This window comes from Cryptotermes secundus, unplaced genomic scaffold (assembly GCF_002891405.2).
Source record: "Cryptotermes secundus unplaced genomic scaffold, Csec_1.0 scaffold407, whole genome shotgun sequence".
Classification (NCBI taxonomy): Eukaryota; Metazoa; Arthropoda; class Insecta; order Blattodea; family Kalotermitidae; genus Cryptotermes; species Cryptotermes secundus.
Genome location: NW_019741981.1, coordinates 741485 through 769437, shown reverse-complemented (window position 1 = coordinate 769437; position 27953 = coordinate 741485). Strand labels below are relative to the sequence as shown.

Here is a 27953-nt window from a genome sequence, read left to right as displayed (position 1 = left end):
GAGCAACTGCTCACTTGACGTCGAAATCTCATAATTTACGGAGGTACATAAACGCTTGACCGTATTGCTTTCGCCCCTGTGCACCGGCGACATTTGTTCTTGATTATGTTAAGAGCGACCCTGTTTGCTTATTGTGTAGTTTTTACAAACAGCGCAGGCTGTTAAGTAGAGAATAACAGATGTTACTAAAAGTCTTGGCATCCTTGTATAGATTGAAGGAACAAATACGTTGTAAAGTCACTAACAAATGCATCGCCCGTGCCTCAAGCCTGCAGATATACAGAAACAGCGCAGTTTCTATAGGATCCTTTAATCGGGTTAAAGGAAATCAACCCACATGTTTACGTGGGCGTCAGTATGGTAGGTAGGCAGGCTTCGAAACGTTTACTGAAATATTCTTGTACGGTTCTTTAAGAGAGGTGAACGCAGAGCTTGCATTTCTTCTGCCTAAGAGTTTCAGTTGTTGCCAACTAAACAGCCAGTCTTTATTGCGTTCATTTTGAGATGTTACTTTTACTTTTGTTTGGAATATATTCTTTTCTGGATAGCCTTTCATAAACAAAAGGAAGGTACAGAATCCTCAAGGCCCAGTCAGTTTCTTGTAATTAACGGTTGTAATTGTGTCTGTTACGTAAATCATCCCATGTGGTCCAGTCATAAAAGTTGGACCCTTTAATTCGGTAGAGATTCTTTGAGCAAACTCTAGTGATAAAACTAGGGATTTTGTCTGGACCGGCACACCTCGACGTGCTGAGACGTCGAATTCCTAGCTTAGGGTCGGAGTCGGAAATCGAAGGAACGTTTAAAGAATCAGAAAAAATAATCGAGCTTTGTCTGGAATAAGAACAGAAGAAGTAGAATTAAAAATCGAAGAAAAATGATCCGCAAAGGCTTCAATAACATAATAATAATAATTCAATTCGATTTACGTGCAAACTTAACAGCACAGAGGCCAATTACAAAGCTAGCACGAATAGAGAGAAATACACAAAAATAATTAAAAAAAATACAAAATATAATAGTCTATATTAATTACACAGCTTGAATAAAGATACAAAAACAAACACACAGTCAAAGCCACAATGTGAGAATTTGAATTTCAGATAGAGCACCATACAGTAATAATAATACAAGTAATAATTAAAATAATAAAAATGATAATAATAATAATATTTTAATTAATTCAGTATACGATATGTTTCATCAACAGTTTTTGGTCCAAAGACGTCAAGGTCCCTACAAACAACATTAGCAGCAGAAGCGCATCTAGCAGAGGGGCAATTTTTACTAACAGAACAGACATTGAATATAGGAAAGTCTCGGATATATCGAACAGAGACCCGAAGGCCAACAGTTTCCAAAGCAGAAGGGCAAAGTATAGAACCACGATAAACTTGAATAAGGAAGTGCGCATCAAGATGATATCTCCTCTTTTGCAAGGTGTGCAATTTCAGTTGTTATAAAGCAAAATCGTAACAGTAATCTACGTGAAGAAACAAAAACGTTTAAAACAGAGAGCCATAAATTTCTGCTGAATGTGTTCTAGTTTGTTTACATCAGTTGACGTAATGGAATTCCAAACTACTGAAGCGTATTCAACCTTGGATCTAACTAAAGTAAAGTATAATATGAACATGCATTCAAGGGTTGAAAGTTAAAGGTAATACTGCGAATTAATACAGTGTGAAAATATAAAATTTACATGATCATGAAAATGAAGTTTAGAATGAAGGTATACGCCCAGGTCTTTCACTGAATATGTTCGAGTTATAGTGAAATGAAGAAGTTTATACTTGTGTAGCAGATAGTTAGTTTTCCTGGAGACCGTTATAACTTTGTTTTTCTTAAAGTTGAGTTTCATATAGTTTGCTGCACACCAGCTATGTATACAGTCAATGTCAGATTGCAGAAGATTACAATCTTCAGGAGAGCTAATTGCATGGCAAATTTTAATGTCATCTGCAAAGAGTAGGTACCTGGAGTGCTTAATTGAATCACACAAGTCGTTTATGTAGACACCGAAAAGCGGAGGCCCACGAACAGATCTTGGTGGAACACCGGACGATACTTCAAAGGGCGATGAAATAGTTTCACCAGTACGGACCCGCGATTGTCTGTTGGTTGTTAATAATAATAATAATAATAATAATAATGTATTATTATTATTATTATGATATTAACGTAAGTTATTTACAGTTGCGGGCTCTAGGCTTCTAACTTGATCCATTCGCAGGCATAGCCACCAGGCTTAAAGTTCATACTTCGATCCAGTCGAAGATGTAGAAACGTGACTTACCGGGGCACCGTTCGAGTTCTACTTTGATCGACAGCAGATGCACATACCCTGCTTATTTACGCGTCGTTGCTCTTGAAATAAAGTTGGTACTAAGATCGAGTTTAGGCCGCGCCATAGCTCAAGCGGTTGGTCGGTGGCTTCCCACCCCGGCGGCCCGGGTTCGATCTCGGGTCTGGTCAAGTGGGATTTGTGGTGGAAAAAATGGCGCTGGGCGGGTTTTCTCCCAGTACTTCGGTTTCCCCTGCCAATCTTCATTCCACCAAATTCTCCATCGTCATAATCACCCGGGGAATGCTACAATAGGCCAATCAGTGGCCGCCGTGCCGAGTTGACCCGGTTAGACTGCACTCCCCACTAAGCGAATCAAAAAAAAAAAAGATCGAGTTTGAGATACAGACACCTGATGCAGTGGAAGGTCGTTGCCCTTTAGGTAAGTTCCTGCTTTTATGATTGCCTCACAGTATTGTCACCAGGCGTATGACGTTTTGCTCGTCAAATAAGATCTTCTAAGATATACATGTAAATGTGTTTTCAGTGGGATATCGTGTGTTTATTTGCTTCATTTTCTCTCAGTATAAGTTCTGTCTTTTTTATCCTATTACGAGCGTATAATTGGTCTACTTTGATCAGCTTGCAGGTGTCGGTGGGTGGGTGTTACCGGGATTTATGTGACAAGCGCGTTGGGTTCGAGGGATTAGTTGTGTGCCCTCACAGCCTCGTTGTGTTCAGTGATTGTAAGAGCTTAATTTCCTCTGGACATCTCCGCTTGTTACGTCCTGGTAGCGTGTGTGTGACGTGTGCCGGAGGGTTCTGTTGTTGAAGGGTCTTTATTCTTTTGTCATTTCTTAGTTCTTTCCTTCCTAACTTCCGTTTGCAGCTGGCGCTGCTCCCCTGCCCCATCGTCGAGCGTATGGAAGATTAAGGCGGAAAGAGGAAGTTGCTGTACACCGGAAGTAGAGGGACACGTGTATATAGGCAAGTCACACTCGTTACCCCTTCTACTCACAGTATCGAAGTTTCCCCATTTCAGAGGATTTCGGTTCCCCGAACATCCCGGTATAATGGTAAGCAATCTGGTTTCATACCAGAAAGCACTCCGGGATCGAATTTCGGCCCGGAGACCGGCAATCTCATTTGAGCTTCGTAAGGTTTTTCCGCAGTTACTCTAAATGCCTATAGGATATTGGTTGGAAAACCAGAAGGAAAGAAACCACTCTGAAGATTAAGGCGTATGTGGGCGGATATTATTAAAATGGATGTTAGACAGGATGGGATGGTATGGATTGGATTGATCTGGTTCAGGATAGGGACCAGTGGAAGGCTCTTGCGAACACGTTAATGAACCTTCGGGTTCCAAAAAATACTGGGAAATTATTGATTAGCTGCAGAATTGGCGGCTTCTCAAGAGGGTCTCAGCTCCATGAGTAAATACGTTGTAAGTAAGTACTCTAGGCAAACATTGGGCGCTACTTTAAAATAGAAAACATCTGATTTCTTTGACATTTTTTCCTAACTCATTATTCGTCATATTCGACACTGCATAATGCATGCCGTGTAGAAGGAATCGTTCAATAGACGAAACAACAGACACATTTACTAGCATTCAGTTACGAAACGTCGGTGAATGCGCAAAGAGGACACTTCATGGGGTTCGGCTTGAAGATAACATATTGATTTGAGAAAGCGTTGTTGAAGTAAGAGATAAATGCCCATATTTCAGCAGGTACGTTAAAATTGTTGCGGAGTTAAGTCCATTGCTCAGTATGTGGTAGGCGCATTCCATCTGCTGTGGAAAGGACGCACCGCCTTCAGTTAGGTCTGTACGTCTCAGCAGTAGGTCACTATCATATTTCAAGTATTCATACACCCGGGTTTAAGTTCAGTCACAAAGAAGGCATATGCAAGGTTTGTGAAATGGCGTCGTTAAATAACTTATGGGAACTGACCTATGTGTATGAACATAGTAGGCTTGAGTTTTATCCTTCCAGCGTCTGTCAGCATCACACACAGAGCGGGAGAATTCGAGTATGAAATCGGTCTGCTTCCTAGGAAACAGTTGATAGTTGTGTTGGCAGAATGGAATTCCATAATGATGACTGTCTTCTTGTTTACATTCCAGTTAGAGCTGTTTGCACGGAAACATTTCGTATTCGTCGGTATATATGTATGGAGTAGGCAACCTAGCGGTTTGTTCACGGCTGGCCGTTTACACGGTTTTTACAGGTTTCCTTCCCTAACTTTGAAAATTTAACGTATCTTGTGATAGAAGCGCGGAAAGTTGGTGTTTCCCGCTTCAGAAGATGAACAGCAGTGCCATCTAAGAAGGCATACATGTACGAGTAGTAGCTGCATGGGACAGTAAATTCACGCATGTAGTTTAATTTTTTAACAATGCAGTTAGTAAGTTAGACTCTGTAGCTTCGGACGATTTGGTAATAGTGAATTAGGAATAAACTTGGAAGTTGTCTTCGCCTAATTGAATATTATGTCCCGTCATTTGCTTGCAGAGACTGAGTAATATCAGGACAGTATATCCTGGCCGAGATTCATACTGGATATCTCCTAATTACAAGTCAGAAGCTTCACCCAGCTTGATTGGTCACGCAAATGCACAGTACAAAAAGAACTCCGTGACTTGTGTCCCCGAGAGACCGCCGCTTGTCGTCGAAGTTAGTGCCAACTTTAGCGGATAGAGGGTGTCGCGTGGTCAGCGCAACGAATCCCTACGGCCGTTAATTTGGGTTTTCTAGACCGGAGCCGCTATTTCCTTGAAATAGCTCCTCAGCCTCACGAGGCTTAATGGACCCCGTCTCAGTCCCACTACTTCTAAGTAGCCCCGGGAATTGATCCCGGACTTCTGGATCTGTAGCGAGGAACTCTGACAAATAGACCACAGAGGTGGTCAAATGCATAGTACAGCCAGGCAGAATTGTAGAAGGTATTTTATCAGAATTCACTTCGAAATGTTATTCACAAAGAAGGTACTATATATATATATATATACACTCTCGATAAACATAGCAAAGGATATCTGAAAACGGAAAATGCTTACATGTGTCTTGTTTAACTTTAGCATATGCTCGAATAATATTACCACGAAAAGTGAATGTTGTCGACTTATGTACAGAATATTCCGAGACATGTATCTTCTTTTAAGGAACCTGAAGTCTCATTACTGTCTCACAACAACGCCATCATTGGTCATGTCCTAAAGCGGTTGAATCCAGTTCCCACCTTCACAAACTATTTTTTCGAAGACCCATTTTTTTTTCTCCATCTACCCCTAGGTCCTCCATTTGAACGTCTGCACGCAGATCTTCGCTTCTAGCGACTTCTTCTCAGTCAGAATGGCTGCTGTATGCCTGTTCCAACTGCCACTCCTTGATCCAAGTCGTTCTGACAAAACTGAGTAAAGAAAATTATGAATGTCTTCATCGAGCTGTTTTCTTTAGCCTCCTGTGCATCTCTCTGAGGGCGACGTATTGTCCGCAGAACCCATTTTTTGTACCCTCAGTGTCTGTTTTCTTCCTTCAGTGATGTAGGGAAACTACATGACAAAAGAACGGAGATTTTTAGCATGCCAGTTTTGTACGATTTTAGTGTATTTTTACGTTGGTTATAAGACGGGTGTTCCTAGAGTACGGAGTTTCGGGCTCTTTGTCCATCCTGAAGTATTCTTGACCAAGCGCAGGAATCAGTAATCCGGGGTGCAAATTACCATCATCAGAACGCTTACACGATGCATATAAAGTCAGACAGTTGTGCTTGGTTAGTACCCCTCGCACAAATCACATCTTGGAATCTTGTCTTACGTGTAACAAGCCTTCTTCACTCTACCGTCAATTTCCTTGTAGCTGGGTTGGATACAGCTAAGCTGCATTATATTGTGTTATCTAGTTTATTTCTTTGACATATAAGGCGCAAAACTTTGCTTGTGCATTTCTTGAGTGGAATGATGGAAGGTGCTTCAATTCCTCCCGAGCTTGGAAACTTTTATTGCTACTTAAGGAAATAGGATGCTGAAGACAGCGGGTAGAGTTATGAAAAGTTTTGGGTATACTGTTTGTTCAGCGGAAAATTGAAGAAAATTGCTTATTTTCCAAGATATTGACATTAGGCCACACGCACCCTGCATTCTAAGCAGGTGTTCTAAGGGCGTTTCATTCATTTAAATAGACAGGTAGGTTTATAACGCTTAGCGTTTACTATCTGCAAGGACCCGACCTTTGCCCGGGTTAAGTTATTAGCCTGTTTTATTGAACGCAACACGCTGTAACGGTAATTTAGTTTTTAGCTTATTTTCTTGGTGGGGGTGAGACTTGAGTCCACTTCGTACATCGGCCACCAATTGGCCTATTTTACCAGCCCCAGATGACAGATGGTGATGGACGTGGAGCAGTCGGTGGAATAAGAATTCGCAAGGAAACCGAAATACTCGGAGAACCTGCCCCAGTGCCACTTTGTCCATCACAAATCCCACATGACCCGACCTCGCACCCGGGCCGCCTCGGTGGGAAGCCAGAGACTAAGCGCCTAACTGTGGTACGGCCCGCACTAAAACGTTATCTGACGTGAACATTTCCTCGATGCCGTGTACAGTAATCTCAAGCACATCAGATTCCTGAAAAGCGCAAGGGGAACTCATGTTACTCAAAATGGCGATAGCTGAACCACAAAACCTATATTAATCTATTTTTATTATCCTTACAGTAATTATTTGTTCTTTATGGGTGAAACTTTGTCTCTGACATTAAGGGAGGAACATAGACTGAGGGTGTTTGAGAACAGGGTGTTAAGAATATTTGGACCGAAGAGATGAAGTGACAGGAGGTTATAGAAAACTGCATAATGAGGAGCTTCATAACTTGTACTCTTCTCCAAGTAGAATTAGAATGATCAAGTCAAGGAGGATGAGGTGGGCAGGTCATGTAGCACGAATGGGGGAGACGAAGAATGCGTATAGGATATTGGTGGGAACGCCAGAAGGAAAGCGACCACAGGGAAGACCAAGGCGTAGGTGGGTGGACAATATTAGGATGGATCTTAGAGAGGTAGGATGGAATGGTATGGACTGGATAAATCTGGCTCAGGATAGGGACCAGTGGAGGGCTCTTGTGAACACGGTGATGAACCTTCGGGTTCCATAAAATGCTGTGAAATCCTTGAGTAGCTGCAGAATTGGCGGCTCCTCAAGAAGGGCTCAGCTCCATGAGTGAGTAAGTAAGTAAGTAACAGTAATTATTTAAGCATATACAATTTGTATTTATACGGAGCGTCGGTTTCTTTAATAGCAAACAATTACGACAATAGTTTTTAGTTTTATATCTGAATGTACGAACCAACCACACCACTCAGCTGTTTCAGAATCAGAATAACAGCAGTACCGCTATTTTCTGATAACCTTTTGCCTGTTTCTCTTTTAATATCCTCTATAAATGTATATTTCTTCCAAAGTATTATGTACAGTTGCACAAGGGCGCTCGTATTTGTTTTCTTAGTAATATGTGAGGGATATTTTATTTGTAATCTTAGGAACGTCTTACGTAAATCGTGCATAAGGGACCTTACGAAAAATGTCAAAACTCTTTAACTGAATAGGCCAAGAAACTGTGAGGTAAGTAGAGCACGAAGGTTCAGCACGACCATTAATGAATCATTTCAGTCCACTCCTAAATCCAAGGAAGGTTGCGGCCAATCCGCACGCATGTCGCAGAACAACCTGTTGACCTGCTGGTAAATAAATGTCTTAGTATTCCTGCAATACACCAGCCTATGTGAATACGTGTATTTCGAACTGGAGGGTGAAATCTAGCCTGAGATTATTTCGGGCTGACTTGTTTTCAGGGGAAATAAAAAACGACGCCTAAATCTGTTTCCTTATGACGCTCTTATCCCCACCCATCGTTTCTCACAGATTATGCTTAGATTTCAATTCTGTACGTTTTGTTGCTTGCCCTCACAGAGATGGGTGTATGTAACGTCTTAACCTCGACGCTCAGAGATCAGAGTAAATTGAACGATGTTAGTACAGGTGGATGGGCTTCTGATTGGTAAAACTCAAGTATTACGTCACAAGTGAAGGAAATGAGACTGGACTGGGTATGTAATTTGAGCAGGGAGATTGTAAACGCGGCTGCAACTCCAATGGACTGGCGTCTTCCAGTGTAGCCACTTCAATAGTTGGAGCGCGGGTGGGTGGATAACATTAATATGACGCTGTGAAATTGGTATGGAAGGAGGAAAAACAATGCAACTAGTCCAGGGTCTTATTCAGCCTCGGGTTTGGTGATATCAGTGTTGGATCTTCGTATTTGCTACTAAAGATTTATAATTCCATACAAATGGTTTATGGGGAAACGGAATCTTTTGTCGTGGTAGGATCTGGTTTTGGCGATCTTGGGTCGTGCTATCAGAGATGCCATTCCTGAAATATAGTAAAGGAACGCGTGACCTCGGTAAGTGCATTTGAAGCATCTGTGAGAGTGCGTCATTATCAGATAGTGACGTAGTTCGTTACATCATCATTCGAAATTTGCGAGAGTCTGTTTCAGCTTATGATGAAAACCACAGTGGTTCTGCCATAGATTTCATTGAGCACACGGGACTTTTTCCCCATGAAGTTCCTTACTTAAGGCATGGCTTACCATCAGAAAGGCTAATTGAAGCGGAGGTACAGACCCCAGTCAGACGCCACATTTCGGGGAGTGGGAGGAGGGAAGTGTGTTGTTGAAACAAAATTTGCTGTTATTTCATGTGAGAATGAGTTGTATCCTGCCTGCACATACAAGGTAGTTAGGTTTCATTCTGGAAGTTTTACCAGCTTCAGGCATGAATTCTTGAAAGGCACTTTCCCTGCTATAAAATTATGTTTTCTGTGCCTGATTGATTCTTTCTCCAAGGCTTTCAATTCAATTTCCCCTATCCACTATCAGACTTGCAATTTCTCGCAGTGCCTCTGGGGCTGCATGAGGGTGCAGACTCTGAATGTGGCCCAGCTACTGCCGTTTGGATCGGCGTTGAACTTCCTAGATCTGTGCTCTGATGCGTCACTTCTGACAGGTTGTCGCCAGGCTACACAATAAATAACACATTATTTCAAATGTTTAAAATTTGAATTAGCCTATTGCAATGTTTTATTGTACTTGAATGTTGCAGCGAGTGAAGAGATGTGCTTCTTGTTTCAGCGTGGTTCAGACGAACTGCTGTCTCAGAGCGGCGCTGTGAGCAATGGCTCAGTGATGAGCCCGCAGCCCAACCACTCGGACAACAACAATGATGCCAAAAAGGTGAGTAAATATGTTCCTACTGACGAAACAATATCAGGTTGATTCTCGAATTGTGTGAAAATCGTGTGCTTTTAATTCAGCTTTTCCGCTTTAAGCACTGTTTCCCCAGGCAGCCGAAAATGAGCTTTGTGTCTGTTCTTGCGGGGTGTGTATGACATAATGCTGCCGTTTCTTTGCTTTCATGCATGGTTAAGTGTAGGAACAATACTACTTGTGACCAGACGTGTAGTACTGTTCTGAATAACAAACCAAACTACTGGCTCCGGCGCAGTTGGTAAGACTGCGGTGGCATGTGACTGTGATGGGGGAGACAAGAAATGCTGCTGAGTTTTTATGTGGAAACAACTTCGAAACTGGCCTCATGAACCGAGGTAGAGATGGAGCATGGTTGAATCGTGCGGGATATATTTTGAGCGGGGGACGTCGGTGGAACTTCTTAGAATCGTGTGAATTTGTGGGCATAGATGTTAGGGAGCGATGTTGAACGTTGAGGTTCTTCTGGTTATAGAGAGTTAGCTGGGTTTGTTTATTGGTTCCACCACATTGTACTAAATGGATAAGAAGTCTTTCGGATTTCTTCGGTTTTCATTTAAGTCATTTGTGGAGACTTTATTACGGGAGAGGCAGTTTCAAGACTTCATATTTCAGCTTCTTAAATTTGCCCTGTGTTGCTGTTCACTATTTTAATATACGGGAGAGCGCCGGTTATCCGAATCCTTATTATACGACTTGCAAATTAACCGATCACAGCAACCAAGGCATATGCGTCAGCTGAACGATAACCATTGTTGGACCGTTTAAAAAAAATTGAAACTGTTAATTTATAATTACATTTGTTAATTTTTCATATTTTACCAGTTTTGAAAGTTGTTTACTTTAGTACAGCACGTTATAATAAGAATTTAATGCAGGCATCCGAATTTTCTATTATCAAATCACCTTTATCAATAATTAATTCGATTAATCTGCTGTATTCGGAAAGTGACGCTAATGAGAAGAGCATAGTCTCCTTAGCTTGAAGCTGATAGTCTCTAAATGACAGTCACGATGGTTCCAAGTTTCTTTATTTATACCTCAGCTGTACAAGAGTTCACAATAATAAAACTGTTTGTGTCATTTATCTTGCTCCTGTTTCCATCCCATTGTCAGACGGCGCAAGTGCTTGCGCGTCGCTTGATCTCAAGCCTACTGTCGTTATTTTTTGGGGGTGGGGTGGGGGAAGCTGGATTATGACAATTCCTTGTCTATATATATGTGTGTATCCCCCGTAATGCCAATCACAGAGGCCTCGCCTTGTCTCTGCGTCTCACCAGTTTCGACTCATACACGCTGTTGGTATTTCAAGGCTTACCCCCTAAATAGCCACTTAGAAATGGCGCGTGGATGTTTTGATATCTCATATACGGTTCGTCGATTATTTTTCACCGTCATCGCCCTGAACTTGGATATTCTTTTCAAGAACCAGCGACCGATATATCAACACAAATTAGTTTCCTTTTGCTTGTATCCATGTTCATAGACCTGTCGTGAAATGATTTATCCCCGCAAAGAGGCGACTTAGCTGTCATATAAATTCCGCCTCTCTTGATGCCGTGATGTGCTTATAGCACCATGTTTCCATGGCAAGAAGCTCCGGCCAAAGGCAGAAATATGACTTTTAAGTACTGTGAAAATAATTGCTGCATTGTTTGATCAGACATCAGTTTCATACGAAACGGTAACAGTGTTCAACTGTGGAAGATGCAACACAGAGCTAGGAATGGTCCAAAATATTGATTTCAAATTGACTCTTGTAACGTAAATAAGAGTGGTCGGTATTCGGAAAAAGTGGAATGAGGCCTGCCTTTCTAATTGTACTGAGAGTGATCCAAATTCAAATGAATTAATTATTAGCGCATTGAATTGTATTATATGCTTCGTCGGTTTCGGGTGGTTCTCAATTTGTTTGCCCTCTCAGCGTTTTTCATATCCCTTCTCTCTGTCTCTCGGCAGCGAGCACTGTTCAGAATTCAGCATTGCTAATATATATGGCGGTAGCGTGTAGCCTCATGCTGCTGATGAAAACGGCCATTGCATGAAGACGAGTGGTCTCTCAGCTACTCCACACATGGATCATTGGAGCATATGCATGTATCGTCATTCCAGCTGCTGGCGGACTAGAATATGCACAAGGTATATACGCTATCTCCGTGGTGTAATAGATACATGTATGGACGAAGTAATGGTTATTCCTGTCCAGTAGAGTTCAATACAGGACTGGTTATGGAACTTCGTCTCACACTGTTAGGTTAGGTTTGATTTGATTTGTTAACCAAAACATGGATCACAGTTCATAACGAAGTCTGAGAATGTGCACTCTTCATATAATAATATTTGGTGGTGAAGTGAAGAATGCCTCTGTGGTCTAGTGGTCAGAGTTCCTGGCTACAGATCCAGAGGTCCCTGCTTCGATTTCCGGCGCTACCAGATTTTTTTTTCCTGAGGAGGAGAAGCAGAGGGTTTGGAAGGGGGTCCACTCAGCCTCGTGAGGATAATTGAGGAGCTATGTCAAGGAAATGGCGGCTCCGGTATAGAAAACCAAAATTAACAGCCGTGGGGATTCGTTGCGCTGACGACGAGGCACCCTTATCTGCTAAAGTTGGCACTAACTTCGCCGACAAGCGGCGGTAGCTCGCTCGGTATAGTTCTCTTGCGGACTGAAACACCGGAGTTTGTTTGTTTGTTTGTTTGTTTGTTTGTTTGTTTGGTGGTGAAGTGAAGGATGAGACGAGAGAGGGATGTAACGCGACAAGTGAATGTGAAACTGTGGTAGCAAAACGTCAGAGGAAGATGCAACTTTTGGAGGATTTGCAGATCTTAGAACAGTCGCTACCGAAATTTTTCTGCCCGAAGTATTGCCTGATACGGGATTCTGTGAAAATCATAGTAGACATATTGTTCCAAAATAAAAAGAGCACGACCACCAGTTGCTAAATCGAAACCGTGCACTAAAGGTAAAGCTGTCCCACCCCTTGAAGACATATGGGGGAGTGGATGTATAGATCCACATTTTCTTGACAATGGCACTAGTTCGTGAGTGGTCAATTTCACCCTCTGGCCGTTTTACCTCCGGGGAAATAACTCCCGGTACCCATTGGAAAGGAGTTTGGGTGGACACCAGAGCTGGTCTGGATGACGTGGAGAAGAGAAACTTCGTGACCCTACCGGTACTTGAACTCTGACACCTCTGTCGTCAACCCGTGACCATTCGCTATACCGACTATACTCTCCCGGCTCCCAGCTGTGCACTGTAGAATTAATGCATATTATTTTACTCGCCGTCAACTTCTTGGGAATACATTGTGTAAAACATTTGCCAGTCATTCAGTTTATGTGTGGCCTTTTCAAATCTAATTACAGCTTCCCTAAGGAGTCGGGTTAGCTCAGTTGAAATATCAACGGAGTGTGGGCTGGACGGCTGGGATTCGATTCCCGACAGCATATTATTCTCTTCACAGTTTCCAGGCCGGAATTGGAGCCTGCCCAACCTTATATATAATGAGTACCGGGGGGGATTCCCCCGGGGATAAACGGCCGGAGCGTGAAGCTAAGCACTCGTCCCATCTAATGTCGACGTCAGTAATGGTGGAGCTACATCTCCAGTCCACCTTGTGTTCATGGTATAGCGCTCAGTTACTTAAGCACAGGAACAACTTCACTTCCGAAACACAGGGTGAACTTTACCTTCATAACTTCCCTAAACAAAATAGTCTGGAAGAAACATGTGCCATTGTACAATTGGGAAATTCTGTGCGGTAGTAGATATGCCCAAAAAGGCATGATTTGTTAAGATATTTCAGCCGATCACAACTCCGTCCTGATTTGTAGGACGAATGGGCCATATGGAATTTTGTGTGAGGATGTATTCTGAACGTGTACAAATTATGTGTGGGGTTTGTGTTACGTGTTAACAGTTAATTGTAGATAAGACCACTATGGCAAACCTTTCAGACTGTGTATGCCGGATTTAGTGTAGTTGTAATCAACAGATCTGCTAGTGGAAGGATTTTCCAGAAACGCATTAGCGCGTTGGTAATTATTAATGTATATTTTTTGCTTGCCATGCGATAGACGCCATAGCTTCGTGCCAGAATCGCCCATTCCAACGTCGTTTTCATTTACTTAGTGCGTATTACGAGGAGGCTTCAATCAGTATTTCATTACGATGTTCTCTTGTGCTTGTGCAGCAACAAGACAGTCTCGGACTACTATAGCGAGCAGTATGTACATTTAACGTTATATAATGTAGCCTGTAATTTGGGAACTTTGGGAGATTTTTATGAAGTAACTGTGGACAGCCACTGCACACAGAAGTGAATAAGCTGGCCTGTACGCCCACAGTTTTCTGTCCGTAGGTGTGACCTTTATGTGTCTGCTGTCTCACAGGCAAGCTGAATTTCTGTTAAATAATTAAGCAGGCCTGTCGGAATTGTCTCTCTGGCAGGACCGTTGGCATTAACGCTGTGCAGAGTTCGCTTCATAGTCCGTGGAAACCTGCGTCGAGCGAAACAGTTTGTTCCCTTTCTTTATACTCACGTTTTATCCAGCATTTTTCGCACATTCGAGTACATTTAATTTGAGTATCCCTTGATTGAAACAACAAGCCAAACTCATTAAAATGTCATAATATTTTATACACTGCTTTAGAAAGGATGTTCAAGTGAAGCCAATTCTAGTGCCGAAATAAAGACACACATTATCTTCATTAATAAAGCATCTGTGTTTAATATTCCTGCACCAGTAATTAATGCTAGTGGGGTGGGACCAAGTCCCTTGTACTGCGGCCATTTCTGGACTATTGTACCAGCCGCAGATGATAGGTGAGGTGATTGTGAAGCAGTTGGTGGAATGAAGATTGGCAGGGGAACCCGAAGTACTCGGAGAAAACCTGCCCCAGCGCCACTTTGTCCACCACAAATCCCACTTGACCAGACCCGGGATCGAACCCGGGCCGCCGCGGTGGGAAGCCAGCGACTAACCGCTTAAGCTATGGCGCGGCCTCTGCACCAGTAAGTCTGACCGATTATTTTTCGATATTGGATTTTTTATCCTTTTTCCTTTCCTCCCGAATTGGACTTCAAATTATCGATCCTTTTATTTGTCACTTTAGAGTGCCGGCACCTAACGTTTTGAAAAACAGTGTATGTACGCTGTACGTAATAAGCATCTGTTTAAGTAAGGACCGGTCAACCGGGGTAGCGCAGTCCGTATAGCAGCTGCCTTCGGGCTGGACGATCGAGGGGTCGGAGTTCGAGTCCCGGTAGGGTAAGAATTTTATTTTCTCCAATCGCCCAAACCGGCTCTGGGGCTCATCCTATCCATTGGATACCGGGGGCTCTTTCCCCGGGAGTAAAGTGGGAAGTGCGTGAAGCTGTTCACACCTCCAGCTACTGCCGAGGTCAAGGAAATACGGATGTATACATCCACTCTCCCATAGGGCTTCGTGGCGTAGTGCTTAATTAGTGAAGCACAGGGACAGCTTTGCCTTTACCTTAAATAAGGACGGTACAAAGCACGTCATCTTGGGCATCGTACGTCGGAGTTAGTAAATTCGAATCATCATAATTCGAGCCAGGGGTTTCTCAGAATCCCTGTAGAACTTGGGATCCGAATCTCATTTGCATAGGGTTTTACAAAATCGAACAAGAATGGGAGGGGTGGGGGCTGTTGAACACAATTCGAAATTGTATAGAAGCTGTTGGCCGTACTAACGCCATTGTAATCATACTTGAGTAATTCGTTTCCCAGATTTTTACTCTGTTGAACAGGAGGTTTTCTTTTGTGCTCTTGGAGCTTTGGTCGATATTCCAGTTAGTCCCACTGCTGGCCTGCAGTGTTATCCACCCCACACTGCCCTTGAGGTTGGGCAAGATTTCATCACAATCTCGCAACCCCCAAGGGATGTGGAAACTTTTTGTCATCTGGCGGTATTCCATCCAGTCCACCTGTTAGATTATTATTGATTCAGTCACTATTCACGCTCATGTCATATATGTCATGTTGCTTCTACGTCATCTTGAGAAATGATTCCGCTGTTGCACTTCCAGTACAGCTCAGCAGACGGATTGCTTTCAGTGATAATACGTGATTATACGTATGTATCCATAATGTGTATGTATAAACCGTCTTTTCGTGCGTACAATTTCACTTGTCACTTCATACTACATGTTTCGGCATCATTCTGCCATCCTCAGGTGTATCTATCACGTTAAACCATTGCACTACCTGCCATCAAATGTCCATTTATAAAATGATATAAAATTTGTGTTCGTAGTTGTTCAATAATAAAATTTATATATTAAAACTTGTCAAGATCTATCATCTTACATGTCGTATATCAAACTCGTGTGTAATGCCATTCATCCCCTATTGGAGTCGTTCTTCTTATGTTTTAATTGTGTATATGTGTCTTATGATGTGTCTTTCTTATGTGGCTGCGAGCGTTTTACTGCTGGACGTATGTGTGTGTACGTATGTATATTTACGTTTCTTGAAGGACTGAAATGAAATAACATATGAGACTTCAGTTTCACCGCTTGTTGGGGGTGCTGGTGCACTGAACCATTTGTCTTCGGTGGAACCTTGCCAATGCTGTTGCGAATCCTGGATTATACTTCCTTGAACTGGCAATTTCAGTACATTAATAGAGGCGCATGTGCAGTGATCAGTTTTCATTGTTACGGTTGTGATCCAGGTTGCTAATCTGTACTTCCGAGATATTAAATGCTATTAAATTGTATCGCATATGGCAAATTATTCAATTCATATACTACAACATTATTTTGTACTATAAGCAAATGAGTTTTGTGGTTGATGAGTTATTTTCCGTGTTGAGATGCTTTCTCGTAATTTTTCTCCTCACTGGTTAATTATGGACTTTTGTTATTTATTCCATACATTTGTGTCAGATTAATAGTTCTTAATTTCGACTAATCCAGATAGTAATATTTATAATAGGTTTAACCTGGTGCAGAATCATCCTTACCCGCCGTGATAGTGTAGGATTTCCCCGGCTGTTAAAAAACCGTGACGTTCATTGTTGTTTTTACAAGAGCCCTCCTACTGGTCACTGTCCTATGCCAGATGAATCCAATTCAGATTCTCACATGCCATTTATCCAGCAATATTTTTATCACCCTGTAATATACACCTAAATTCCTAAGTTGTCTCATTCGTTCATTTTTTGCTACTAAACTTTTTCGGACATTTATCATCTGTCCCGTGATCGTTTTCTTGACTTCTGTCGAGAATCAGTACGCTATTCTCAATTAGATTTAAGCGCTTGGTCTGCGAGGAGTGCGTAACGTAAGCTCATAACGAGGGGGTCGTGTCAGCCCTTCCTCATCTTTCATCGACTAATTACGCTGAAATTTGGTAACGAGGCCCTCCACTGAGAGTTGTTGGACGACTTTGCATCGATTGTGAAGCTTAATTGGGATTGAGATGTGATTTAACCCGTTAGTTTTTCCTCTAAGAAAACTGTTACAAAAGCCTTGGTACACAGCATGGGCCTGGCGAGTCTCATCGAGGGTTACAGATTCTTTGGAAGCAGTTTTCGGTAAATTCTAGTTGTTTCATTCTGGTACGTCACACTAATATTATGAAAAAACAAACTAAATAGTTCCGTTCAATATGACTGGTTAAGATTTTGTTATTTTAATTATTCACGCCCTTACATGTTTCGGTCTTCAGAGGCCTTCTTCAGAGGGACACCTTTACATCAATACAGTTAGAAGCCACTATTACAGTACATGTTCTAAAAGTGAAAATACATACAATATAAATAATATTCAATTGGCTGTAAAATCTGAAGCCTTTACAACTACAGCGGCTGTTCCAATATATTAAAATATTTATAGTTAGTTTGTTAAGATTCTATTGGAATTCGTAAACCAAGCTGGTTCGTGTCTTCCTTTCATTAGTTCTTTTGACGGGGGCTGAATGTGTGCCCCCCCCTGTCGTTCTCGAGAAGAGGGTTCCATAATGTCCTGTATGTGTTTGTGGCTCGCTGAACGGAACTGTTTAAGTTTTTGGTATGTTGAACATTTAAGAAATAAGTAGATACTAAAGGGTTCTGACGATGGTGGAGGGGACACAGAATTACTGGGGTTTTGGACTTTTTCCATCGTCCGGAATTTTAGGTAATAGAGGACATGACGTTTCGGAAACTGGGTCTGTTTTCGTCTTCAGGTGGAAAGGAAGACACCAACTCAGTTGGGCCCCTTAGAAAGAACTAATCTCAATCACAGATTAGCTCTAAGGGGCCCAACTGAGTAGGTATCTTCCTTTCTCACCTGAAGACGGAAACCGACCCATTTTCCGAAACGTCGTGTCCTCTATTACATAAAATCCGGGATAATGGAAAAAGTCCAGAACACCAGTAATTTAAGAAATGATTTTGTGTGATGACTGGCCAGATTTCTATATGTAATACACGCACATCACGGCCGGTAGGTGAGTAATAGTAAGGATAGTGTTTAGTGAGTACTTGTCAAATTAAATTGGTTTATTCGTAGTAACTATTATAATAGTAATAACAGAACCCAGTAGCCTCTGTTATTGGTTCTGTCCGGATTTTGTCTTGCAATATACCACTTCTTATTCCTGCCTCTCACTCATGACCGTGCTCCAGTCAGGTTTCATGCTGTATACATATCTGCAGTGGATTCCTAGGGATCGGTCGATTCTAGCGACGTTGATAGCAAGATGATCAGCAATTTTAGGCCCTAGATAACTTTAGAACCGAGTAGAAGTAGACTTTCTACATTGTTCAGAATGCAGAGTAGTTAGAACAGAGTAACGTGGCTGCGAAACTTGTTCGTGTAAACCAGGATTTGAAAGTGCTGAGCATATTGTATGAACCCGCCATTTCTTTTTGGGGGTCTAGTGAGAGAGAGAGAGCACTACCAGGCCTTGGGTTGGTAGGGGATGCACACTGAGGATCAATGCCAGCTGGAGAAGAGCTGGCAGCCTGCGCCAGCCCACCTGCTTGTCCTGGTCCCCGGCCTCCTGGTTGAATGCAGCAGTAGGCTTCAGCCCTCCATTCTGTCACACATCTTCTCCCACATGCCCCGCAGTTAGTGAAACTTGTGTGTGTCCGAGGCAGAAGAACGATGATGCGCGGCCTACTACGGTTTGTAAAGAGCATTTAGGACAAATATTTGAAAGATTTGAGGCTTTCACAGGGGTGACTATGAATAAAGCAGTCTTCTGGGATTTGGCACCGTGTATATGTGGTGTTAACCGACGTTTCGGAGGAACATATCGCCTCCATCTTCAGGGTAGAAGGAAAATATATGAATCCGCAAACGAATAGACCGAGGGAACCGGTAAAAGCAGTCTGCATATACACGGTGCCAAATCCCAGAAGACTGATTTATTCAAATATTTGAAAGTTCTAACAGTTGCCTTGGCGTATCTTTACGTTCCGTAAGATGGTATCTTAAGGTTGTAAAGTAACATACGCTATTGTTCAGTTCAGAATTATTTATACTTTTTTCTTTCTAATTAATTACAGTTAATTTCCTGGATGGCGTAGATTCTTCTTAGCTGGCTGGCCAACCAATTTAACTTGTTATGAGTAGGTGAATTACCGTGCTCGTAATTGCCCGCCAGTGACCCTCATTATGGGCCAGCCGAACGCCAAACTTCTGTTCTCCCGTCGGAACTAGTCCGGTGTTCTCCTGTGGAAGCACTGAAACAGTTAACCACTACACATATTCTGTGAGCGCTACGGTCCATAACGAACCTTGGCCTCTGTTTTACAGTTTATTATTCATGTAGACAGTCTGTAGGACGTCTTGGGCGGGAGATCAGCCAGTCGCAAGGCCGCGCATGACAACACTAACACAGGATAAACGCAAACATCCATGCCTATAGTGGGATTCTAACCCACGACCCCAGTGTTTGAGCGGCTGAAGACAGTTTTGCCTTAGACCGCATATGCACTGCGTCCACTGTGATCGGTTCGAAACAGTTAACACCGTTTTGTATAAATATATGCATATACGTATATTGTAGCGTGTAGACCTTTACTGGTTAACGGTCTCGAAACAAACACTGAACCAGCATTCGCTGGTAGGCAACGGATGCTTAATGAGCCTTCGAAAACACGTTCCCAGGGAAACTGTCGCAGTACAACAATGAACGGTGTTTTCTGCGGTGTCCGTGCTGAGATGTTATAACCGGGTCAAATTTAGAAGTTGTAACAGTGAGTTGACAGAGGATTGTAAGGGAGTCTATGAAGGGAAGACTTCATCGGTGCAGTTGAAGAATCCCCACTGTTCGAAGTCGTTCCAGGGAACGAATGGTGAAGATATAAAACAATAACCGCAACAGTGTAAGCATTTATATATTTTTACAGCAGTAATTGTTGAATTTGCGATCTTCTCGGCTGTGAAACCATATACTTTTGTGGCCATTGTAGATGTTTGGTAGGAACAGGTTGCCTCCATCTTCGAGGCTGAATTGTGTGGGTTTAGGGGTAGGCTTGGTTATATTGAAAACTTACTAAGAGCGTGGTTATGAGGCCCAAGAAAGGGAGGTGAAGGAAAGGAACGCGATCCTGCCCAGTGCGAATAAATTGACTAAAAGAATCCCGCTGGTTTCTCATCAAGGTGAGAAATGGAATAATGATAGATAACTCACATTTCCAGGAAATCCAGTTTTGTTTTTGGAAGGAAAGTGACCTTCTCAGAACGCCGATCTCCTCCTGAAAACAAGAATGGATCTCTGGAAAAGTCAGTTTTCTCTCACCTTTCCACTTTGACGATAAACTGGTGTTTCTGTAATAAGAGCCTTCCTTCTTTTATGTTTCTTTCTATTGGCTGGAACCTTGTTCCTCGAGCCCTTCTTTCTGGGTTTCATGGCCACGCTCATATCGAGGCCTATTTCAGATCTTACAGATCTTATCCGTGTAGACGGAGGCAGTATGTTCCTTCGAAACGTTGGTGTTTTCACACGGATCCACGCGATATATATAGCCCACTTGGTGTATTGGTTAGTTTATAGGCTGGGGTTCCGTATCCTATGAAGGCTTTGATCGCGCCCAGGCCGGCTGTGGGACCCACCCATCCACCTACCCCACGTGTGTCGGGACTTTCTCCCAGAGGGTAAAGCGATTGAGGCGTGAAGCTGAAGGATTAAGAACGAAGAGTTGTATCTCTACTCCCCATACGTTTTCATAGTGAGGTGCTTGATTAACCGCTGGATCTTTAAGTTTTGCTTTTTTTTGTATTGTTAGTGGTGTGGGACTAAGTATTGCGGTCACTTCTGGCCTATTGTACCAGCCCCAGATGATAGGTGAGGGTGATTGTGGAGCAATTGGTGGAATGAAGATTGGCAGGGGAAACCGAAATACTCTGAGAAAATGCGCCCCAGCGCCACTTTGTCCACCACAAATCCCACTTGACCAGACCCGGGATCGAACCCGGGCCGCCGGGGTGGGAAGCCAGCTACTAACCACTTGAGCTATGGCGCGGCCTACGTTTTGCCTTGATATGAAACAGGAGTTGTGTACACGAGAAGACCTCATCTGTCACTCTGAAGAAATTGTGTAGGTTGTGTCTGAGACCGAATGCTTCAGAACAGAGCAAGTGACAGGAATTGAGATCTCACTGCTACCAACTTAGGGAAAGTAGAACTGGAAATAGGACTTCCAAGGCCATAGACTACCATCGAGTTCCATAAAGTAGGAATGCCTCGAACGGCCGGATAATTAATTAATTCAGTAGTTGTAAAAAAAGAAAAGCTCTCTCTGTACCAGGCCGTGAAGGCCCATAAGGTTGTGAGACGTTGAGGGTCCCACATGTAGACAGTTGGCTCAAAGATGGCGGTAAGGTTGTCAGCCTTGCGCGCCGGCCGCGCTTTACTCCCCAGGAAAATTATTTAATTAATTCCTGGTAGTCATTTTCGTTAGAGGCTGTGTGAACCCCAGGGCCGTAGTGCAGCTGGAAGGTTTAGGTCGATTGAAAAATCCAGTGACCTCATCGGGACTTAAACCCGCCACCTTCCGTCTTGTAGCATAGCCCAGTTGAGCGGATGGAAATTATGGTTATTGGTTGGAACGCTATTTTCGGCGATGGAACGTTGGAGTTGATAAAAGTGTGGATAACCTTTGCCACTTTTCTAGTAAGTTCCCTTGTTCCTTTCGACAGAACGTAGGAAATGGAACCAACCAAAAGGGTGATACAGTGTCTGTAGACATTTTTCTTTCACAGTTCGAGCCTGTGTTTATAGCCGGTTACCGTGTCCATAACCTGTTATCATCGAAGTGTCAGAATTCATGTTTGTGTTTATGACGTCATACTACAAATAGGCCTTTCAGGACATCGTGTTTGTGCCCATGGCATGTTGCAGCATAGACACCTCAACGAGGTTAATTATGGACCTGCCCTTAAATCAGAAAATTTTGCGCTTCTTGTTCATTGCCCTCGACCGCTTCTGTGGTCTAGTCAGAGTTCCTGGCTGCAGATCCAGATTCCCGGCGCTACCAGATTTTCTGAGAAGTAGTGGGTCTGGAACGGGATTCACTCAGCCTCGTGAGAATAATTGAGGAGTCATTTCAAGGAAATAGCGGGCACCGGTCTACAAAACCGAAATTAACGGCCGTGGAGATTCGTTACACAGACCACGCTACATCCTCTATCCGCTAAAGTTGGCACTAGCTTCGCCGACAAGCGGCCGTCGCTCGGTCGGCATAGTTCGCTTGCGGACTAAACCACGGAGTTTGTTTGTTGTGAGATATATTTCCTCCTTTTACCCGAAAATACAGAATTCTTGGCGTTCCGAACGTCCAGTAAGTCACTTGAAGTTTCGAATACACGTATTTCGATCTCGCATTGCGTTCTGAACTCCTGGGTCGAACTAATTCGAAGTAGCCCCCAGTAGAGAGTAAGAGGTTAAACAGTGGGGCGGATATGCCTAAATGCTATGTTGCAGAGAGAGTCAGAGATATGATACCTATTATGTTGGAAGAGTAGGCCTGCATATAGGTTACCGGTATCGTTATGACTGCCAAATCAATACGCATTGTGATTGTATTACTAAATAGCTTCGGTGGTTGATTAGCTCTGTAACCTAAGCGTATAATTGTGATCATCCGTCGGTTTACAGACTGTACAATTACAGTGATTATTTGTAACTTCAAATCAAGCAACTTCGCCTGTTGTTCCGCTTGGTACTCGAACCGCTCTTGGGCTTAGCCTCATTTTCATGATGCCTCATGACGAGTGTGGCATTAAGGCGCGGGCTTTATGAGACACATCGTGCTCCTGTGTCCCCTTATCTTGTGTCAAGAGTATGCCTCTTCGCTACTCCCGACAACCTGATGCAGTAAAGTGTGTTACAACGGCTTCTCAAGGACTTGAACAGGTTCCCGTGTCATACAGATTTCTGCATAATAGAGGTATTTGGGCGCTACATCAAAGTATTGCCCAGTAGAGCAGCGTGTATGGTGCAAGTACAGTATGTGGTTCGCATAACACATACTCGTACACGCGACTGTAGTAACTGTTTGGGAACATACGTACTGTCGCGTGTCCGTGGTTCCGTGACAAGTAATGATTGTGGATTTCTGATTAGAAGAAGCTGTTTTTTTATTTGTTAACTCGTTTACAATCGCACCTACAATCACTCTGACATAACTTGTTGCAGACGATGCGACCTGACTAGCCCGTCATCTCTGATCTGACATCTGATCCGTTCGTCTCTGATCTCTCCGCTCCGGTCTGATCTCTCCTCTCATTTCTCTGTCCACGAACGCACTCTGTTTCATAACAGCTTATCTTACCGAGTAGGGACATCATCTCCAAGGGTTGCTATTTCGCCATTTCCTATGCAACCTTCTCCAGCCTATTGATTGCCGCGAGAACGGAAGCGGTTCGGTTACCGTTACCTAGGAAACAGCTACGCGAAGCTCCGCACAACAGGTGGGGGATCAGGCTTTGAGGCTTTCACCGCCCCGAAGAGTTCGACATTTCATTTCCGTGGTAACCTCCTCCTGCCTATGTATGCCTTACCACGGAAACACCTCCTGTTCTGCCGTAACTTACGTGTCTAGCCGAGTGTTTCCATGGAAGTGCATGTCTACTAGTTCCACGGTAAGCCGTGTTCGCGGGAACGTGCTTTGTTAATGCTCGTTGCCTAGGAAATCAACTTTGATCTCACTCAACTGTTCCGGCTTTTAGGCGGCACGCCACAATACTAATGGGCAAATTGAAACAACAGTGATAACACCACACCATTATGCATAGGGCTACACAAAACGACACAGAAAACAGACAGCATAAGAGAACATAAAGAGTGATGTTCTCAAGCAAATTCATATCAGCGAGCGAACGACGAAAATGGAATAACATTGCAATAATATAACTTAAGAACTAATGCTGTGTAGCAATTTCAACAAGTGAACAGATGTCGGAGGATGGCCACGTATGGCCGCAACACGTGGCATTTAAATTTTAAAGTCAGTATTATTTTAAGTTAAGGAATAATTGTAAACAAAATTGCATTAAAGACGGAAGTGTGTAAAAATATGTGACACGCGCACTGTTAAATACTGCGCATGCGCAGGCCCCCCCCCCCCGGTTTTGAGTACTTCAGGCATATTCTGCATACACGGTCGGCCAAGCGTAAATCCCATTTGCGATTGCTCACTTTTTTCTTCATTTAAGATTCATGCTATTTCTGTCTTGCAACACCGTACAGTCCGATAATTGTTACTACAATTTCAGAGGAATATACTACCTTGAAAATGGAGTTAGAATGTTCCTCCTAAACGTTGGTGCCCAGCCATGAAACTACATGGTTTCATAACCCACAAATAAAGTCTTTCCGGACTTGTGGAATTTCGTATTAATGCGATTTCAGGCGTTTATTTAATTATTTTATGTGGTAAGACTGAAGAGTAATGCAACTGAAGAAAGCAGTCTGGACGTGGCACCGTGTAGATGTAATGTTAACCGACGTTTCGGAGGAACGTATCGTCTCCATCTTCAGGGTAGAAAAAAATAAGAAAATCCGCAAGCGAAGAAACCATGAAAACCGGTACCGGTACTAACAATCACTGCTGTGGAGATCTCATTTCGTAGCCAGGCATTGTATTCTCAAGTTATGTACGTCAGTACTTCTCATCTCTACTTTTTACATTTATCTTCTGCCTTATTCTAAAAAAGATGAGTAGAAGGATGAATGTGCGAGCGGGGTCGGTCGGACATGGCGAGGGGTGACAGTTCAATGAGGAAAGGCGACTATGAGGGTCGAATGGCGACAGAAAGGGGCAATCAAGCCTCGCCAGGAGCATCAGGTGTCTCGCTGTTTTTATCTTGAGAACCGGGCCAGTGAACACATGAGTGGTGTAACTGACGGCTCCTCTTGCAGTGATGTTTGCGGATCCACATTTGAAGGACTGGACCCGAAGGCGTTATGCGTATGTGTGAGCAATTGCCGGACTTTTGCCCCTTTCCGATATTCTTCATGCACTTTTATCAAAATTATCACTACGAGGCATATATTATTGCAGGTAAATCGTTATCAGTCGATTACTACACGTCTGGTCTTACTGTACTAGTGAATTAATATAAATTTCGCGTCTATAATTAGTTGTAGTAGCGCAATCATCTAATGCTTATTGAATGAAACACATGTTTCGGCTCTTGATTTGCAAGATTTGATGTTTTGACAGTGGTTATTGTTCAGAATGTGGTCTTACGGTTATGGCACAGTTTAGCCTTGTAATGGATGCTGACGTTTCGGAGGAACACGACTGCTACACTTCTACTACGAAGATGGAACGAACATGCTCCTTCGAAACGCGAAATCCGCCTACAAGATTGCACTATACCATATTCCAGGAAACCAAACTCTGAACATCTGTTTTTCGTTTAAAACAATACTGCTTTTCAGTCACTATTGTACCATTTCAAGCAACGCTAGTTCGTTGTAAATCACAGGGAAAAGGGCTTTGTGCTCATAACCGCGGGAGGTTTAAATATTAAGATAATCGTTTCGGGTTAAAAACAGGCTCCAGTTCAAACCCGTACAGTACTAAACTTAAAGCAGACTAATTTTCTGTGTGCTGGGTGAACACTCGCGCTGAGAGGAATGGAAGTAAATACGTAATATAATTTTATAACATGAAAAACACGAGAACTATGTATATTTATTGGCTGAAATTTGAGGACACTTGAAGTGGCAACCAAACAGCTCTTTTATTAAAATATATGAGTATTATTGTTTTTTATTGGTAGTGGTGTGGGACGAAGTCCCTGCACTGCGGCCGCTTCTGGCCTGTTATACCATCCCAAGATGATAGGTGAGGGTGATTGTGGAGCAGTTGGTGGAATGAAGATTGGCAGGGGAAACCGAAGTACTCAGAGAAAACCTGCCCCAGCGCCACTTTGTCCACCACAAATCCCACTTGACCAGACCCGGGATCGAACCCGAGCCGCCGCGGTGGAAAGCCAGCGACTAACCACTTGAGCTAAGGTGCGGCAATAAAAAATATATGACTAAATTGCTAAACTATGTGAGATTATTATGCAGTTGTGTTTCACATAAAATTCTTGCCCACAATAAACATTAAAGACAACACCTTTAAAAGAAAGAAAATATTGCCATACAAACATTAAATGGGAGGAAATATTAGGCACACTTGTTATCTAAAGATACTTATTAGATAAGAACAACTGTATACATCTCTGTACATTAAGAGCAAGCAACGAGTGCTCTGTATTCTGAAGTGTCTTTGGGAAACTTTCCAGTGCAGTGCAAACCGTGAGATCATTGGTCGGGTTGGCAGATTCCTCGAAACCATTCTTGAACTGGGTGGTTAGTCCTACAGATATGTCTGCACATCCGAATTAGAATAGCGGCACTTTGATTTATCGACGTTAACTCCTAAGACGAATGTGGAATGGGTGAAGTTTCCTCTGGATGAACAGTGAATGGTTTTTCCAAGGTTCCTGATGATGGACCTGGCTGAAGCGTTGAACCCTTTGATGTTCCATTCGAAAATGAAGGTGCCTGGGCTGGTGTTTCTGATTGCAAGCCGTCGCAGCCAAGTCCCAGGGCCGAAACACGTAGCGGTTAATGGAAGGACTTCTATAGATTTGAACCCGGCAACAGCTGCTTTCGTGCGCTAAGCTCTTCCGGAAATGTCCACGTGTCGCAATGACAAAGGAGCGCCCTGCACTCCGGAGGAGTGTAGAATTTTTTGAGGGGGCCAATGAACGGCTTGTCTAGCGGCTAAAATGTATGCAGTGGGCGGAGAGAGAAACCCACAGAGGTCACATTCTCCCTTCTAGGCAATTTAGTAAATCCAGATTTCTGCCCTGAGAATTTCTATCCCTTAAATATGAACATAACCTGTTCTCTTGTTGGTATCACCCAATTTTAGTAAAGTGTTTGCGAAGAGTTCAGCTCGTATCCTCTCCGACGGATGACAGCCAGCAGTAGAGCCTGGTGGAAGGCCTTTTTTCATTCACGTGGGCTCCGAAAATTTGGGAAAATGAACATGGGGAGTGATAGGTTCCCCCCGTGCTCCAGCAAAAACCTAGAAACCCCATTTCTCATTTGCTATCGGTGCTACGTGGCATCCCCCCTGATGCAACGACGTGTGCCTGTCGGGGCCCATCTGTGCAGAGGCTTAGTTCATTAACATTAAACGCCTTGTCTGGCTGACCTGTCTTTTGCTCAGATTTCCCTCCTAGAGTTTGAAAGAACCTGTAAACATCTTGATTGTTCCTACGGGCTTATGTAGAAGAGGTTCAGGCTGGATTTAGAAGGGGGAGGGGATTCCCATGACGTTTTAGAAGGACATCCAGTGATCTGCAGCACATCTCATTCAGTTGAGAAAGTGGTGTGAAGACTTAATTTCTTTTTTGCCGCCAGGTATGCCAAACGGCTTAAGGTCATCCTTGTAAACCAATCTTGTTTTTTCATTAGCATTAGGTATTAAATCAGTCCTGCTTCCATTTCCAAAAACACAGGTTTTTGTAGCAGGCGGATGGTTTACAACTCCAAGAATGTTTTCATAGATAAATATTGGACAGTAGTCCTATGCACTGAACATTTTTAAGGGTCTCAGAAATCCTACCTGGTTTACTGTAACAGTTCTGATTGATCATGTCTGTTATCAGGATCACAGTGTTTCCTCGTGTTCTCTTCTCCGCCTTTGCCAGTGGGTCTCTGAATCACCTGCAAACTATCGCAGTTCTGACAAATTGTAGTAGCATCACGTAGGCCTGTCCAAAACTATATCAGTCTGTTATTTTTATTTCGGTAAGTTCAGACGTCGAGCTGATCACCCGCCCAAGGAGTCCTACCGAATGTGT

At 43.1% G+C, this 27953-nt stretch overlaps 1 protein-coding gene across 6 annotated transcripts in view; it reads left to right on the top strand.

The window, feature by feature from the left end:
- The window catches only part of LOC111872920 (polypyrimidine tract-binding protein 1), a 670096-nt gene that overhangs the window by 422119 nt on the left and 220024 nt on the right, over positions 1 to 27953 (top strand). For all 6 annotated transcript variants that reach the window (XM_023867205.2, XM_023867206.2, XM_033754885.1 and 3 more), the window contains one exon: positions 9481 to 9582. In XM_023867205.2, the coding sequence (XP_023722973.1) occupies positions 9481 to 9582 (102 nt within the window). The remainder of the gene's footprint in view (positions 1 to 9480; positions 9583 to 27953) is intronic.